This window comes from Crotalus tigris, unplaced genomic scaffold, assembly GCF_016545835.1.
Source record: "Crotalus tigris isolate CLP2741 ecotype Arizona unplaced genomic scaffold, ASM1654583v1 scf7180000017836.1595184, whole genome shotgun sequence".
NCBI lineage: Eukaryota > Metazoa > Chordata > Lepidosauria > Squamata > Viperidae > Crotalus > Crotalus tigris.
Window position 1 is genome coordinate 381,589 of NW_024096663.1, and position 19,157 is coordinate 400,745.

Here is a 19,157-nt window from a genome sequence, read left to right on the forward strand (position 1 = left end):
TATGAACCTACCATTTTGGTTTGGTAGTAGGTGCAAAATTGAACATACATGCTTTATTCAATAAACCAAGGTAAAAGAAAAAAAAACAAATACCATGTTCCCCCAAAATAAGACTCAATCTTATTTGGGGGAAACAAATAAGACCCATTAGGGCTTATTTTCAGGGGATGCCTTATTTTGCAGCTGCCTGCCCACTCCATCACAGTGTCTGGTTGCTTGTGACCACAATAGGTCAGGAGAGCATGCACTGCACCAGTGCCACTCCTATGAAGTGAAGCGAGGCAAGTAGGGGGATGAAACTCTCCCACGCACCCCACATCTCTTACCTCAGGGCCCCAAAAACAGGCCACTCCTCTCTTGGTGATTTTCCTGCCATTTCAATGACCCAGCTGCCCTCCTGCATCTTACTTTTCATTCCCCTTCTGAACCAGCTGTCATGCTATGGAGGATGGATGGGGGGAGGTTCGGTCCCCTTATCTGTTCCCCTCTGCCATTTCGGAGTGAGGGGGGACTGATGGTGAAAGGCTCTGCTGCCACTATGTAACAGCCCTGTCTGCCACTGGAGGGGCTTTTTTTGGTCCCAGCCACCCCCATTTCGCCCTGCAGATCAACTGCCCAGCGGCAGCCCCCATTTCCTTTTCCACCAACTCTCCCATGGTTTGCGCCATGACTAGGTGGCACAAGCCTCCCCTGCCATCTCCCTCTGCCTGCCAGACACCCACTGAAGATGTCTGCCCACTCCATCCCATCATCTGTTTCCCCACAGCTGCAATGGCTTGCAGGGCTTCCCAGGGCAGATGCTTGGGAGGTGATGGCAGCGCTGGTGGAACATGCCTTCAGGTGAGGAGGACAGTGGTGTGGACAGGCAGAGACCCTTTTCTCCCCTGCCTCCCCCTTCTGCCTTCCAGACACAGGTGGTAGGGTGTGGGTGGCCTGGTTGTGGAGGCCCTACATCTGAAATATAATAATGAAATACCTTAGTATCTATTGTGGCTCAGAGAATAAAAATGCCAGTGGGCAGTGACTCTATTAAGCATCACTAGCAAGCAATAAATTGGAGATGTTAACTGACCTAGAAGGCTTTTTTTGACTGGTTGCAATTCCACTGTGATTAGACTGAGTTGTATATCTGGCTGTCAGACTGCATGAGAAGAAACAGAGAAACTGAATTAAAGAATGTTGTTGAATATGCATAAAAAGCACAAACTTACCACCAACTGATGAGTTAATGCAGAACATGAATAGAACATGAGCAGAAAGCAAATTAAAGAATCAAATGTAATGTTAATAGATTGTGAGTTTCTAAAATATAAATGTTGTAATGACCTTCTCTTCATGCTACTTTAGCTTATAGAGAAACATCTTCTCAAATGTTGTAATCACTTTAAAACACTTCTGAAATCACTGCAGAATTCTCTACCTGCTTCACTTTCATTGTCAAATGAGCCTTCAGTGTAGAACTCTATTGTTTATATGAACTGAAGATTAAAATATTTTAAAAGATACCCATTCAAGTTCACTAACAGACCATGATTTTTTCAGATCATTGAGAATATTATATAGCATTTTATGGCTACATACTGGGCATATTTTAGAAAAGGCAAAGAATCAATATGACACTGCCCAGCAGCTGCTAGCTATGAATCTTCATTACCATTCTCTGCAGATCATTTTTCCAACTATTTAATACATTCATTAAACTGTGTGCTTAATGTAGAAATCCAACTTAGAGCATCAGAAGGCTATCCAAATGACACTCTAGCACATTGAGCAAACTAACTTTGAGTACATTTACCACCTTTCTAAGTACTTGGTTCCACTGCCAAAGTGATCATACTGTTATAAAGTAAACCAATCATCATCATCATCATCATCCAGCTCTTACTGCTGTGGAGTAGATGATTATTTGTTGTAAGCATATCTCATGCTGGCAACATGGCAAACAGTGAGATAGAAAATTAAAGATGAAAACAGGTGCTGGACTAGCGTTGACAAGAAAAGTAAAGCTAATTGAAAAGTGATGAAAGTGACAAATGACATGACTTTGATTGATATACTGTATTAAATAACCAAGGATGTGATATGACTAGACAAATTATTCTTTGGTCAGCTTCTTTTTGAATCACACCAAGTCAGAATGCTGGTTAAAAAACAAGTCAAGCTGAATTTTTTTTTCATTAAAAGTTAAAAAAAAAACACTAGAGAACTGATTGAAATTTGTCTGAGATATACAGAGGGAGCAGGCAGGCAGACAAGGACTGAGGTGGAAAGCAGGGAAATTCTGCTGAACTGAGCTTTATCCAGATTGCTTTGACTTAATGCCTAGGGTTGGCAAATTCTGCTTCTATTAGAAATAGCAAACAAAGCAGTGTTATAGTCTAGATATTTAGCATTAAGCAAATAGACAAAAGCTTGGAAAATGTCAAGAAAAAATTCATAGGACTTGGCTAAAGAACTGTTTAAACTTTGGTATTTTTTTCCAAAGTAACAGTACAACAGTAGGAAACAACAGTGAAGAATACAGAATGCAGAAAGGGAGTGGTAAAACAGCTTGAATCAGCATTAATTTGTTTATGCACTTATCACTCACTCAGTCAAAAACAAGACAAACTACAAAATCCTGTTTCCATGACAAACCATTTATATAAATCAGTCACCTTCATGTGATCATATTTCACATCAGAAAAAGCTGACATTTAGTTTCAATATAAGAAATAAGGAATGATTTTCTATATTCTTTTGGGAACAGAAAATGCTTCCATGTGGAATTAAAATTAAGAAGCAAGGGGATTGCGATGCATTAGAGAAGGGGACTAAATAACCGTGTTGAAGATGGTAGAGGTACAGCTTTATTTTGCAATAAAATAATCTACTTTCAACCTAATAGTTACAAAACTCAGGCTATGAAATCCATAAGGAAGAAAACATTGATTGTAAACACTACAAATTCTTTTTAGATTAGATTTATATATTAAATAAATTGCTTAATTAGATTGAAACAGCATGCATAGGACTCATTTTCTTAAGATTCTGAGTTGTTCCATATCTGTATAACTTGAATATCAGGTATGGTAGGAAGTCTTACCTGTTTGGGACTTAAATTTAAGGGGTCCTATAACTTAAGAGACATACTTCCTGAAGAGTGACAATAAAGAATTTTAAACCCATATGCTAGTAAACTAAAAAGGTAGATAGATTTCCTCAATGTAAAAACAAAAATGTTACTTTATCATTTGTAATCTATCTATCTATCTATCTATCTATCTATCTATCTATCTATCTATCTATCTATCTATCTATCTATCTCTACTGAAGAGTAATCTCTCCTTTAATTTCCTAATATTCAATAAAATCATATTTATAGCTTCGTAGGTAATATAGACCTACACATAGAAAGAATTAAGCTATGGGTATATCATAGTATTTTAACTTTATCTTAAGACTAATTTTATGATTAATCTTAACATCATTAAATAATGAAGACTTGCTTTCTCTGAATAGGACTGATTTTCTTAAGATTCTGAGTTGTTCCATATCTGTGTAACTTTAATATCAGGTACGATAGGAAGTCTTACTTGTTTGGGACTTTAATTTAAGGGATACTATAACTTAAGAGACATATTTCCTGAAGAGTGACAAGGAAGAATATTTGCACTTTGCCCCAGGCCATTTCTTTTCTTTTATACTTTCATATTCAACACCTTCTACTGCCAAAGACTAAAATAACCTTCCTTAGAGTAGTACATTATAGACAGATGCACCTATGTTCTCCAAGTTGTCACTGCTATTCTTTAGTCTCACTATCTCACCAGATTCATCCTGCCTGCCCACAGAGACAATTTTACCAGCAATTGGCTTTTCCAAAAGTTCTTACATTTTTCTTTTTATATATCAGAGATGCTTTGCAAATTTGCAGGTGGATGAAGTTGAAAGATATTTCACAATGCTGTAAAATAGGGGCAAATTGCTCTTTTCTTCTTCTTTCATTGCACTCCAACTCCTATTCATTCAGCATTTAGAGAATTAGGGCAAAAGCCAAAGTGCAAGAATGGAGAGCAAAACTACTTTCCTTTCCTTCTTCTACATAGGATTTTGAACAACAGAGAAACATAGCAAAGGACTTCTTTGATCCCTGTATAAACTTATCATTAAACACTTAATACTGGGACTAAGTACTATTAAGTATTCATTGTGTAATTTTAACTATTTTAAACAGCTGTCTGTTTTATTTTGCAGAATATAGAAGATAATCTAATGCCTTTAACTTACCTGAATATAATACCTAACCCAGCATTATTTCTTCTAAATAATTAAAGCATAGAAAGCTTGTTTAAAATGTCAATTTAATTCTAAATAAATAAGTTTTTTATTTAATATCCTTAAGGCTAGCAAAATGTTCCTAATTTCTTTAAGTAGTTGCCTCATTAATTCTAGATGTATAAGTATTTGAATATTTTATTTACTGTTAATGATATGTCATTCATGACTACTTATAGAAGAAATTAAATAAAGAGAATGATAATTCCGTAATTTGGGTATAGTACAATAGTTTCTTTGAAAGCGTATAATAAATTGATTTCATGTTGAATGGTTTGAGTTCATGGAATTCAAGTTTTGTTTCTTTAGAAAGTATCAATCTTGTAATCCCATTCATATATTATAATATGCTACAGATAAATACTAGAAATCATCTATATAATGTTATCAATTGCTGGGATATAGAATAACAAAAAAAAATCTCCTGTAAATTTAACTCATTAATATTTGTGTTTAGCTATTAAGATTACTTTCAGAAAACAACAATGAAATCCATATTGCTCAGAATTATATACAGAAGTAATAATAATCAGCGTTGCACATAAAAGAGTGACAGTGTAGAGAGTTACAATGGTCATAAAGATTAGGGGTTAGTTTGAGGTATTATGCTCACTTCAGCATGCACCTTTCTCTATATAGACGTCTTACAACATTCAGTGAATTTTTCAGCCTTAAAAATACTGGAAACATAAGAAAATTACCTAGATTGGACAGGATTTTAATCTATCTTGATTAGCCTAGACCAGGGGAGTCAAACTGCTGGCCCGTGGGCTGGATGCGTCATCCCAAAACCGAGCCCACCCCATTGCCGGCAATGGAGAAAAAGCTCTGATATGTCGCGCGAGTTTGACATGCCTGGCCTAGACAGTGTTGACTGGAAGTGCTTTCTCAGGTTCCAAACAAAATGGAGATGGAGAATAAATAAAATAAAATAAAATAAATAAATAAATAAATATTATTTAAAAATAATAAAATAATATTTAATAAGGATTTCATCCTTATTAAACTCAGAACTGCAATTCCTATTTATTTATAACAATACTAATATTGTTATTGTTCAATATATTTGTAGAACTAAGAAAAAGATTAGAAGACTGGTATAAAACATTATAATAATTAAACATCCTTGAAATTTAAAGAGAAATATTTTATGGAGAACAGATTCATTGGCAGAATGTTACTGAAAATCATAAGTTTAAAGCAGAAACAAGCAGCACTGTGCAGACCACATTAGGGAAGCAGCATGAAACAGTTGATCCTAGCCCACATAGCACCCTCCTGAAAGTAGCCACCATTTTGGCATGTCTGCAACGATTTGTAAGTGCACTGAAAATGGTGGCTGCTTCCAGGAGGCAGCCATCCAGCCCAGTGATGATTAGCTATAATTGTGTCCAGAGATCTTGAAAAGTAAGTGTGCCATGGGCAAAACATGAGTAGGGAGCAATTCCAAGGCCTACTGGGACCCAGCAGGGCAGGATTGGGAGGAGAGAGGCAGAAGGCCCATTCATCAATTTTATATTTTTTTGATCCAGTATTATATAGTATTGATGTCAACATGAATTGGAAAGACTACGCTTTTAAAAATTCAATCATAGTATGATGGTTAAAATGAATTGACAATTGCTCATGTAGGCTTCCATTTCATAAACAGTAATAACACAACTTTTTCTCACAGCAACTTCCTTGTCAACTGAAGTGGAGAAAAAAGATGATGAGTAGCATAACAGAGTTTCAGGTACATCAGTACTGCCATCTGTTGGCAACTTATACATTGGAGGCATTACTTTTCATTCTAATCTCAAATTTTTAAATCAGGGAGATAGGAAGAGTGAAACAATTTCTTGCTTTAGAAACAAGAATGTTGTAAAAACAACAACACCCACTACTGTTGCTCACACATTAATCAAATAGTAGACTTTATTTATGATATTATTCTGGCCCTATTAGTATGGCTGATCACCTGGTATTTTGTATTCAAAATTATACATATAAAATATTTTCAAGATCTTTCTATTTCATGACTATTTCATTTATTAAATTTTCTGTTAATATGACAAACTTCCAGAAGTGCTGATCCAGTGGATTTTAGCATTCAGGAAACTCCTATTTGAAAAACAGTGTATCAACTATATTGAAAAAATGACTTCTAGTTCCACAAACTAAATGCATTGCATATTTAAAGTAATACATAGTAAACTAATGAATTAATCAGATCCATATGAATCTCAAGTTGTTACTACTACTGTATGTCTACAGGTCATAATGTTAGTTTATCTATATTTTAGGATTTTGCTGACAGCTCTGTAATCAGTTTCTGTCTAACCCATAAATGTGTGTTTTTCTTTCAGTATGTGGGTAGTTGAAAAGCCATCACGTAGTAAGAGAGCTTTTATCTATATATGAATCTGGAGGAGGGAACAATAGCGTATGGAATAGAAACAGGAAAGGGCTGGGCGCTGACGCAAAGGGTATGCTCAGGGTGCAATTTGATCAGCTGGGACTGGTGATGCGGTCCAGAAGCCGGATGCAGGCGTCTAGTAATCATATATACCGTAAATGCCGACGTACAAGGCGACCCGGCGTATAAGACGACCCCCGTCTTTATAGCCGGGCCACATTCCTAGAACGTCGTCTTATACGCTGGAAACTACCAGTATTTCCGGCGTATAAGACGACTCGGCGTATAAGACGACCCCCGTCTTTGGTGCCGATTTTAGCGCTCGCGGAAATCGTTTTATACGCCGGCATTTACGGTAAGTTTCTTCCCAATGACTGCTTTTAACCCTGACGATGTCGGAAGCTTCCGACGAAAGCTAGGTTTTATTAAATGTTTTTCTCATTGATTCTCCTGGTGATCACTGTTTATTTATTTTACAATATGAATATACCCAGGAGTCGAATTTTTACCCACATTATTAACCATATATAAATCTCTATATACTTATCTCTGTTTTTATCTCTGTTGCATAGATTAAATATTATTGATCCTGCCAACAAAGAAGCCGGCTAGTTAAGATTCTTATTTTGATGTCTTTGAGGTCTCTTAGAATTATGACTGCCAGAATTCCAAACCACAGTGGTTTCCATTTTCAAATATACTTTTGTGGTCAAACTGGTATTTGACATTTCTTTGGATAAACAATCATTTGTGGGAGGTCTTACTTTATGAATCTTCTGCAATTAAGGTGTTAAGCTGTTTAAATAAAAGCATTTTATTTAACATTTGTGTATTCTATTATATGTATCCTTGTCATACAGATATAACAATTATATACTGTAGCTTCACAATTATATACAGTAGCTGTGAATTAATGGTATTTGTGGGAAACGATACAAACATGTATCAGCTTAGGGGTATAGTCCAAGAAGCTGCTAGATAAGATAAAAAGAGAAGCTGTCAAGAAATACAGTTACACATTAACTTGCTATTGTTGTGTATTTTAATTTTATGCAACATTTTCTCATCATGAGATGGACAGCTGGACATGTCATGATTGCAGTGGGTATCAATCTAGTATATTTTAAAATACTGTATGACTCCTTAATGTATTTCGAGAATGTCTGCTCATGCACAATGAAGACTACTGTTGTCATACAAAGCTTTCAGCTGATAAATCCAAACTCCAAGAGTAGGAAGGCTTTAGTTGTACATATTTTTGTGAATTATAATTCTTAAGACATTTTGGTCAGCATTGGCACATCTGGTAGATTCTTATGTTAAGTGATGAAGTCTGAATTGAATGCTTCATTTGTCATTTTAAGAATGCACACTGTTCATTGTTCTTGTACTTTCTTAATGTAATAAAAATGTAACTTTATCACAGATATTAGTAAAAGATACATTGGGGGGAAAAGTTCCTAATTTTAACTTTACAGAAACAATGAATTGATCGTTCCCTCTTTTAACATCCAAAGTGATAGTGCATCAGAGAAAGATACTGTATTTCCACTTATCTCAGACATAGTCCTTTAAAAAGCATAGGCTATTTCCATCTGTGGTGACAGCATAAACATAAACTATGCTTACAAGGGCCTAACTAGAAGCAATCACTAAAAGTAAGCATTTATAATTCCTCATGCAAAAGCATAACCACAATACAAAGTTGTATTTTTATTCAATAATTCCTCCTCACAACAACAACAATAACAATAGTAATAAAAAAAGTTGAAAAGGACCTTGGAGGTCTTCAACCCCCTGCTCAGGCATGAAACCCTGTACCATTTCAGAGAAATGGCTGTCCAGTCTCGTCTTAAAAACTTCCAGTGTTGGGGTATTGGAGGCAGGTTGTTCCAATGATTAATTGTTCTAACTGTCAAAAAATTTCTCCTTAGTTCCAGGTTGCTTCTCTCTTTGGTTAGTTTCCATCCATTGCTTCTGGTCTTGCCTTCAGGTGCTTTGGAGAATAGCATGACTCCCTCTTCCTTGTGGCAACCCCTGAGATATTGGAACACTGCTATCATGTCCCCCCTTGTCCTTCTCTTCATTAAACTAGACATACCCAATTCCAGCAACCGTTCCTTATATGTTTTAGCCTCCAGTTCTCTAATCATCTTTGTTGTTCTTCTTCTCTGTACTCTTTCTAGAGTCTCAACATCTTTTTTACATCGTAGTGACCAAAACTGGATGCAGTATTCCAAGTGTGGCCTTACCAAGGCATTATAAAGCAGCATTAACACTTCACGTGATCTTGATTCTATCCCTCTGTTAATGCAGCCTAGCATTGTGTTGGCTTTTTTGGCAGCTGCAGCACACTGCTGGCTCATATTTAAGTGATTGTTCACTAGGACTCCGAGATCCCTCCCACAGTTACTACTATTGAGCAAGGTACCATTTTAATAAGTCAGGATGAATATGAGCAATATTTTTGTTCATTAGTTGTAATTGTTAAATTAAAATATTCTACTTGATTTAGAAGTGTAATTAAAGCCACAAAAGGCATCTTTATTTATCATTACACCCTGAAGGAAAAAGTGTAATATAGTGTTTGCTGTTATATTTTACTTACTTCTAACATAACCTATTTCCAATAGTATATACGTTATTATAAGTGCTGGCTATACAACCAAAATATTCACATAAACCAGTATTTGATAACATCGAGAATCTTAAGCTGTGTTGACTTCAAGTTCCCTGGGCAGTTATCTGTATACTACTAGCCATGAAAACTATCTGAGGCTTGGCTTGGCTTGGGCGAGACACTTCTCTCAGCCCAATCCATCTGACAGGAAGAAGTATGGGATATGTTCATCACCTTGAGCTATTTGTAAAAATAATAAAGATAGATAGATAGATAGATAGATAGATAGATAGATAGATAGACAGACAGACAGACAGACAGACAGACAGACAGGAAAGACTCTCTTCTTATCATGACCTTTAATTGGGCAAAACAGAGCACAATAGTGCAAAAAAAATTGAACCAAGGTACCTCAAATGAGATAACTTACAGAATGTGATCCATGACCCATGATTCCCAAGGAAAATGAAATTTGAGGATGTTGTGACTGTTTCAATGTTACTGGATGCTGCTGTGCTGCTTTGACAGTCACGTGATCTCAATTTTTAATGTTCTGTTACAATTTCCCAGAGCAGTTTCACAATCCCTCATTCCTTCAGATGGCACCAAGGTACCATTCCTGACTCACACTCCCCCTCATTCACTCTCCACCTGGGGGAGGGAAGGAAGGAAGGAGGGAAGAAAGAAGGAAGGATTTCTGATGCTTCCTGCCACCTTACCATAAGGAAATTCAATTAGGAAACCAGAACAATGGAAATTGTTCCCACTCCCACTACTTTTTTGCCATTCCATAGTCGTTTTGTTTCTTTGTTTAGGTAAGGAAATCTCTCTGAAACAGTGACCCGCTAGGATCACAGGTTGTGTAATAAAGTTTAAGGTTGCCAAGTTTGAGAAACACCAACACAGACATTATAGGAAATAAATTTTATGAATATCAGAAAGTGTATGTTAATGATGTTAAATTAATAATAATTAAATTTGACACATCAATCATTTTAAACATATAGTGAATGTACTTAAAAGTTCCACCTTCCCCCCCCCCTTTTTTTTTTTTTCCTTTGCATCATTCAAGGGTCCTTTCAATCTCTCCAAACATTACTGCTCTCCATTCATCTCCCCATTTATCTACCTGGAACTTTAAAAGAAAATCTCAGGCAAGCCAGAGATCGTATGTAACTGTCCTTTGAAAAGAAATCAGTTAGTTTAAAAGGCATTTGTTTTAAAGAATATTGAAGAATTAGTTCATTTCCAGGTGGGAAAATACATGAAAATAGCATGGTAAATGAATATATATATATATATATATATATATATACAGTTCAGCTAGTTTTAAAAAAGCAAAGTAATTCCTACTCATATAATCATTCTAACATGTATGTTTTGGCTCCACACATTTTAAAGGAAGGTTGATACACTAAGAATTTAAAACCAGCAAGAGATTTGTGCAAGAGTTTTGCAACACTCTTTTCTTCATTAAACCATGAACTTAAAATCCTAAAACTCTTAATCCCACCACAGTCCAGCAAGCTTGCCCTGTTACTATTCAAATCACACCACTATCCTTTATATGAATAATTATAAGTAAAACCAACAGAAAATGTATGTGTTTATTTTCAATCCATGCTTTTATCTGAATGATTTCAATGTGAAGAAAAAGATTCACTGTCAACATTAAGATTTTGAATATCAGAACACAAAAGAAACATAATTAAAAAAAATTATAGATTGTGTTATTGCTTAACAGAAAAAGAAATTAGCTAAAAACCTTTATTCAACTTCTAAATGTGTAATTACACATTTTTTTGACAGAGAAAACACTGTTTGGTTATACCAATGATATTTCCTCTGTTTTATAAAGTTTATCTTTCTCTTTCTAAAAAACTGATCCACTAAGTGCTAGGATATTTAATAGCAACTCTATTCCTGCCACCTGATTGTTGTATTTAGATAAGCAATAGCTGGTTTGCATTCACTGTGGGGAGTTTCATGATTTTTTTTAAAAAATATGCTTTGCTTTGTAACCTACCTGTCATACAACATATACCATTCATCTACAGTGGTAGCACCCAAAACCCTTTGATGATAAAATTATCTGGAGAAAAATGAGTATTTCCCAAACTGTAGTGACATCCCTAAATTTGTATTGGTTCAGTTTCTACAATCACTTTACTTTAGGTTGAAAACAAAAGCAATTCAAAACAGAGGAACAAAATACTTTTTTCTGTTATGTTCAGTAAGCGGAAGTTATGATAAAATTAAAAATTTACTCTTTCAAGAAAAAACAGGATTATCTTCTCTTCTTTACTAATTTACTAATTTCCTTAAAATGAGCTTCCCTCAGATGAAGCATTGACTTCAGCGTACGCAGTGAGTTTCCAATAGCCAGTTTCATGTCATTGCTAACAAGGGAGAAAAAAAGAAGTTAAATGCCTAAAAATATAAGAATAATATTTTATACAAACTGTTTTAAGCAATTAAAGTTCTTTGAATATTTATAAAAAGCTTATTTCCAGATAAGACTTCATTGGCTTCACGGTTTCAGTTTTGTTTCGAGGAGCTTGAAAAGATTAGTTGCATAAAGAAAGCAATCTCAGGTACAACTTGATTAAGGAAAGTAATTTGACCTACCTGGACTGCATATCTTGCTGGATTTTGGATTGGCCACTCTCAGGAGGATTCGGAGAATGACAGATATGTTGCTGTAGCTCTAGCAAGGACTGATAGTATTGCTGTTGTTGGTGCTGCTGCTGTTTATAACGAGACAAACTGAAAAACAGTCCTAAAATGGCTTTCAAATTTCCATTTCTTATTTCTGCACAGACAAAAAGAAGGAAATGAAAATATCAAAATTAGCTTTCCTTCACAGGTGTACCTAATGGACATTAGCCATTATTACAGTTCTGAAAACTATCTTATATTTGAATTTAATATGACAAGATTTTTAGAGATTTTTATGGTGGAATCTCATGTTTTATATTGGATAATAGATATAGAATTTTATATCATATATTGAACTTTTATAAAGTACTACTGGCCAATACCACCAAATTTATCTACCATAAATACATTCAAAAAATTAATAGCACATAATCATTACTCAAAAGGTAGCAATTTTGTATAATTTGAATGTAATAATTATTTACATTTGTTGATGCTGGCTGATAATTTTATTATTGTGCCTTGCTTCAGCTATATATACAATAGTAAATTCTGCATACATTTGCATATTGATCATTGCATATATTTCTATATTTCTATATTGCTGTAGACCAGGGATGTCAAACTGCTGGCCCATGGGCCAGATATGTCATGCCAAAACTGCACCCACCTCATTGTCGGCAATGGGGGAAAAGTCGCAATACATCGCGACATGTCATGTGATGTTGCGAGTTTGACACCCCTGCTGTAGACAATTCAGAACCATTCAGAAGCATAACATTCATGTGTTCGATCATAGTGGCTAAATATGTTTCCAAGCCCAAGTCAAAGCTGCTAATGGGTTTTGAAGCTTTAAATTTTTGAAGACCAAGTTAAGGACTGCCTTTATCTGAACTAATCTTTTCACACTTCAGAATTGCAAGAAAAAGAGATTTAACTTTGAAACAAAAAGGAGTTTTCATGTTGGAACTAGTAAAAATCCAATCTCATACTTATGTACCTTATGTGTATAGTGCCCGACCAGAGAAGTAGTTAAATCCTGGCTGATATTTATCTAAATTGCTTCTGAGAGGACTTAACTGTTTTGAGATAACAAACTTAGATCTCAATGTCCCATTGTTAATTCCTGCTCTCTAAGGTTAACTATTGGCCTCACTATGTCTAACAATAGGACCAAAACTCCCTACATTCTCGTTCATTATTATATTGGTATAATAATTATTTTTCATTCTATTTATTCTGATTTTTACATCAAAAAAATATTGTTGATTCCTCTGAAATTATACCAGCTGATATATTTGAGAATTTCATCCTAGTTTCTCAGAAAAAAATGAAAATAAGTTAAAATGTTTCTTATGCTTAATCACACCTTCTTTACGATAAAAAGAAGAGACAATAAAAATCTGTAGGACACTCTTTTCCATTTCCTGAGTTTGGACTTTTTTTAAAATTCTCTGATAAAAAAGACAGATATGGTTATAAAAAATAGTGCAAGCTTATGCATCTTTAACTGAAATTAAAAATAATTAAATATGTAAAATTATGTTACTGTTTTCTTGATAATAGGAAATGTTTATTGATATTGATATCAATATGTTGTACTTTTACAAGGAGATGTATATTGATACTGGGCATCTGAAAGACCGAAATATGTAACAATTTTTATAAAATTTTACAAATTTTACAAAATATTGGAATAATATATCAAAATGTTTTCACCTGATTTTTTATTGGCCTATTATTGCCATTCAGGGTTCCCTGATCAATGGACTTAACATAACTGAAACTTATCTTCATGATAACAATAAAAATAAATGTTAGAATCTCTTTCAACAACTGTTTTTGAAAATATCATCCTCTTTCAGAATCACAAAAATCTATATTGCATGTTCTGACCAGAGCTACTATCAATAGTAAGATGAACAATGTAGAAATTATTACTATTATTATTTTTATTATACAAAAATAAAAATATTCTAACAGAAAATAAAAAACTGAGACTATATCATTCTTACAAAACAAAAATTAGGCTATTTTACACTATTTCTTTCTTTGCTAAGAAATAATTTATTTCAGGTTTCTCAAGAAATGAACAATAACATTTGAATGAGACTGAAATCTCTGACAATAGCATATTTAATTTTATATAAAACAGAAACTATAATTCAAAATAATAATTCAGTGTTCTAATAAAATAATTTCTGACATCACTTCAATAAAATATTAATCGTAAAGCTATTAATTGCAGGGAGCAATTCTAATTTGCCCTGGGACATCAAACAATATGTGATGCAAAGAATAACAAATTTAAACAAATAAAAGTTTTAAGGTATTTGATTACAGTGTGACATGAATCTACATAATTGTTAACAGAAGGCAATAAAATCATTAGATGGGTTACTTTAAAATGAGATTTCCTGTGAATTTATAGGCTTATTGATTGTGCTAAATTTCAGTAACTTACACAATGCAATACTTTAGTATATTCATGCTATATTCAGCGATATACTTGGAAAGTGCACTATATACCTGTGTAGAAATATAGGTACCAGATTAAATGAACAAAATATACCCAAGGATAAATCAATAATTTAAGTACTTCATTTGACTTTCAAATGAAATATTTATTTTCTTATATAGATACAACTGATTCCAAGAAAATAAAGTAGGTAACTCATAAAAAAGATTTTTTTTTCAAGATAGCAAATTGAAAATAGGGTTCATGAACTTCTCAGGCAGATATTTTATTTTCTTGGTTGATAGTGTGGTTCTCTTACCTTCAGCAGAAAGACCTTGGACATTTACTCCTCTGGCTGCCAGAAAGCTAAGGCAGACATCAACATTCTCAATCTGCAAAATGAACATGAAATTGCAAAGCAATTAAAGGCTATTTTACAAGATGAACTTGCTCGCTGCAAATGGGTATGGGGGAAAAAAACCAAAATGAATAGTTTACATTCATCACATACTCCAGTTCTTTAGCAAAGTTAACAAGAATGATTACTGCTAATTAGGCAGCTGCTATAAAAGCTTTCATTGTCCATTTTGGTGCTTAAAAACAATTCATAAAGGGCTGATCCAAAATGGCATGCTGACAAATCACCAAGCCACCTACGTACGCAAAAACTGGATTTTGAACACTCAGATAAACAACAATGAAAGTTTCCATACAAGCTTGAATACTGTGGTATGTCCTAAATTGTGGGAGACTGACTGCTTCAGTGAAAACACATCAATAGAACAAATAAGTGTGTGTGTGTGTGTGTGTGTGTGTGTAAAATGAAATGTGATTTTGTAAATAAATTCATTTTTAGAGTTTGTCTGAAAGAGATCTCTTCAAATTCACCCTAGAGTCTGTAAGCAAATTTAGTTACTATTATGGTAGCATTTGAGATTTATTGTTTTAAATTGGTAATGTTATTTATTTTGATCAATTTATATAGCCACCCAATTCACATGCAAATCAGAATATATAGATAAGTAAAATGACATATAACAACAACCACAACCATTACAAATAATAAAACATATTATTTTTGAGGCAATTTCATCCAATCAAGAACCACCAAAGAGCAACCATAAGGGAACACTGTCACAAAACTTTCTAACCCATTATTTTGGAGGCAGGATCAAGACCATCTAAATTTTAGAGGTAATGTTGTGCAGCAAAAGAAAAAGTGCTTCTCCTGGAATCTATTGATTAAGTATTGGGACCTAGGACATGTTCTCTTTGTCTTATCTTATTGGAATGGGCAGGCAATCTTGAAAATTCCCTGGCCAAAAATGGCTTTATAGGCCATCTTGAACTGACCCAGAAGCATACTAGTAATCAGTATAGCTCACGTAGTAAAGGTGTTACATAAGCATACTGAGGCATGCTTATAATTACTGGTAATTGCTGTATTTTGGACCAGCTATAGCTTCCAAGTAGTCTTCAGGGACAGCCTTATGTACACTTTATTGCAATAATCTAGATGAAGACTGGAAGACCTCCAAGGTCCCTTCCACTCTATTCTATTCTATTCTATTCTATTCTATTCTATTCTATTCTATTCTATTCTATTCTATTCTATTCTATTCTATTTTAAAAGTGTGGCAGACTATAAGTAAGACTTCCTGATCCAGAAATGGACAAAATTGGCACATAAGATAGCTTTGGGTAAAGGTTTTTCAACCCTCACTGCCACGTGCTCTTCAAGCAGGAGCCATTAATCCAAGAGACTCTCCAAACTGCACACTTTATGGAGTAATGCTATACTGCCATGAACCAAATATAGAAATTCCCTGGATCAAGATGGCCCCCAAATGCACATCCATTTAGTCCTGCTAGATTGAGATGTATAACTTGTGTATCATCATAAAGATGCTACTGAGTGCCAGAAGAACAGGTGATCTCATTCAGCAGCTCCATAAAGATCTTAAACAATGGCAGGGAGAGAGCTGAGACTCAAAATACCCCATAGTACAGGGGTCTAGGCCTGGATTTCTTCACTCATCAATAGTAATTGGTAATGACTTGGAAGAAGTAGGAAAACCATTGTAACACTATGCCTCCCACTCCCAACACTCTGATCTGTCCAGAAGGATACCATGACTGGTAGTATTGAATGCCAAGTTCAAAGGAGGCCAGGATGGATGGTTTCTTTGAAAACCCTGTGCAGAAAGAAGCCATTGAGCTATAATTGAGTCTAGGCCCATAACCACTTTCTCATTCCAAGACGTGACTAATGCTTCAGTTCAATCAAATCCTCAGGAACATTCCCAAGCATCTTCTGCAAAGTCTATACTTTTAGGATAGGAGCCATCTTGTCTTCCTCATATGGTGTCATCAGGATCACAAAGAAGTTGACTATTCTTTGCTTGTTTCAACTGTGTATAAGAGCTGATAATATGGACTTAAGGTCAAGGAGTATAGGGCAGGCGGTAACATCTTGGTAGTGCTAAACAGAAAAATGATAAAAGACAGGAAGCAGGATATTTTTAGGAAAAGTGTCTTGTAGCAATTGTGCCTTCTAGCTCCTGGACCTCAAATCCCAAACCTGCTAATCTGATACTCAATGACTCTACTTGATAATAACTTTAAAATATATACAAACATATTATTCTGTGGATATGGTTATCCATTTTGTAAAGGATACAATTTTTAAAAATCTAAAGGCTTTCCACTATTAAGAACAAGTCATATTCATGAAAAAAACTAAAGCCTTTTCTCTACCACTGTAGTGATCTGGAATACTTTCTAATTCGCTTAAATATTGATGCAGTGATGTAAAAATCTCTCCTCATTACTGCTATCTCAGAACAAGAATATCTGAGTGATATTAAAATACACTATGAATCACTACTCAGGTAATGTTCTACATATCCAGAAAGATATGTTTATAAAAGAAGAGTGACAGATAATATAAAATAGAAACAAAGGGATGAGACATATGGAAAAACTGCTGAAGTATAAAACTAAATGCTCAGTGAATCAAATTGCCCCCTTCCCACCAATGATATGAATGCAGAATAGCTATTTTGGATTTATGACCTGCTACAATTGATTATTGGTTTATTGATTTATTAGCTAGATAATTTGGGGAAATTTTAATTCTCCTCTATGTCTCAAAGTTCTAAAGATATAAAATAAATATATTTTATGTCAACAATCTAAACTGTTTTGAAACTCAGTTCATTTTTAATTGCCATACTAAATTGGACAAGGTTTAGAATTTATCAGATTAAAAATTAAAATACTTAATAATCTTTCAAATGTTTTGCAGATTTGATGGCCCCTCTGCTACTACTGAGAATATTTAATATTGCAACTTCACACATATGGAGAATGCTATAATGAGACTGAACAGCTGGCCAGGTTGTTTAATGACTAATTAGCTACTGTACCTGTTAAAGATATTTTGGGTGGCTGGGCTAACTTTGCTTGCACTTCATTTAGTTTCTCAAGTTGTTTAATGTATCAGGATATTTCTATTTCTATTTTATTTTTTATAAACTGGGAATTCAGTTCAGAAGTCAGCCTCTAAATACAGACTTAAGGGTTAGTTCCCTATACAGACTTATTTCAGACTTATTTAAGTCTTCCAACAATGATGTGCCAAGTTATCACATACCTTTATGTTTAGGAATAGGGTATGGTAGAGTTCCAAACAGTATGCCAGTCCCTCTCTTTGATATTGTATTTCATGGTCTGCTTTTGCTTCAATTTAACCTTAAATGTTTTTCTAGCAGACAACAAACCTGACACAACTTAGTTCTACTACTGATTAAAAAATTTCTTAGAGGGATCAAGCTGACCAACTGGCAACTACCATGCCAGTTATAATGATCAGAAGCAGAAATATAATTTAATTTAGTTCTATGCTATTTTGTTATAGCCTTTAGCCATCAGAAGAAACATAAAAAGAAAAGCTGAAAAATTACACCTCCATTTAAGAATAAATCAATGCAATTCTTCTGATTCCAACGCAGAAGAGGATAAGCTCTGACAATGTGCTTGCACATCTATAAAGTGAGTATTATGGGATATCAAAAGGGTCAAAATTGTAAGTCACCTATGCCAGATCTTATGGTCCTCTACTACAAGGCTTTTCAACCAGTGGTATGGGTACCACCTGTGGTACATTGGCACCTGGCAGGTGGTACATGATCATACTAGAAAAGTGGTAGTGGGGGAGGGGAATGAGCTGAACCAGTGGCAACACCACATAAGCCTGAGTAAGAGATGGCTGGAGCTGCAGGGCTGTCAGGGCTCAGTGGAAGCACCAGGATCAGCACCAGATTCCAGCTGGAGCTTGGTACTGATCCTGGCCCTTCTGCTGAGCCCAGAAAAAGGGCCGAGCACCTGGAATGTTGCAGCATCTCCAGGGTCTTGTGATTTACGTTCAGATGCTTGGCAACTGATTCATATTTATGATGGTCACAGGGTTATGTGAATTGACCAAAACCTGCTGCAACCACCCAGCAGACGGGGGGAATAAAAACCAAACATCCCCCCCACCCCACCCCCACTCCCAATCCTCAACAGAAATGCTCACAACAATGAAAACCTCGGACAGGAGGAAGAGCACCGTTGGGTGGGCAGGCAGGTGTCTTGCTCGCTGTGGCTTGGGGGGCACTTTTTTCAGTGCCATTATAACTTTGAACAGTCACTAAGCGAACTGT

At 35.0% G+C, this 19,157-nt stretch overlaps 1 protein-coding gene across 7 annotated transcripts in view; it reads right to left on the reverse strand.

The window, feature by feature from the left end:
* NAV3 (neuron navigator 3) overlaps positions 1-19,157 on the reverse strand; it is a 688,216-nt gene that overhangs the window by 160,884 nt on the left and 508,175 nt on the right. For 6 of the 7 annotated variants that reach the window (XM_039343283.1, XM_039343282.1, XM_039343280.1 and 3 more), the window contains 3 exons: positions 14,771-14,843; positions 11,964-12,147; positions 1,073-1,141 (listed from right to left, as the gene is read on the reverse strand). In XM_039343283.1, coding sequence (XP_039199217.1) covers positions 1,073-1,141; positions 11,964-12,147; positions 14,771-14,843 — 326 coding nt within the window. The remainder of the gene's footprint in view (positions 1-1,072; positions 1,142-11,963; positions 12,148-14,770; positions 14,844-19,157) is intronic. The other variant, XM_039343281.1, reaches the window with a different exon arrangement.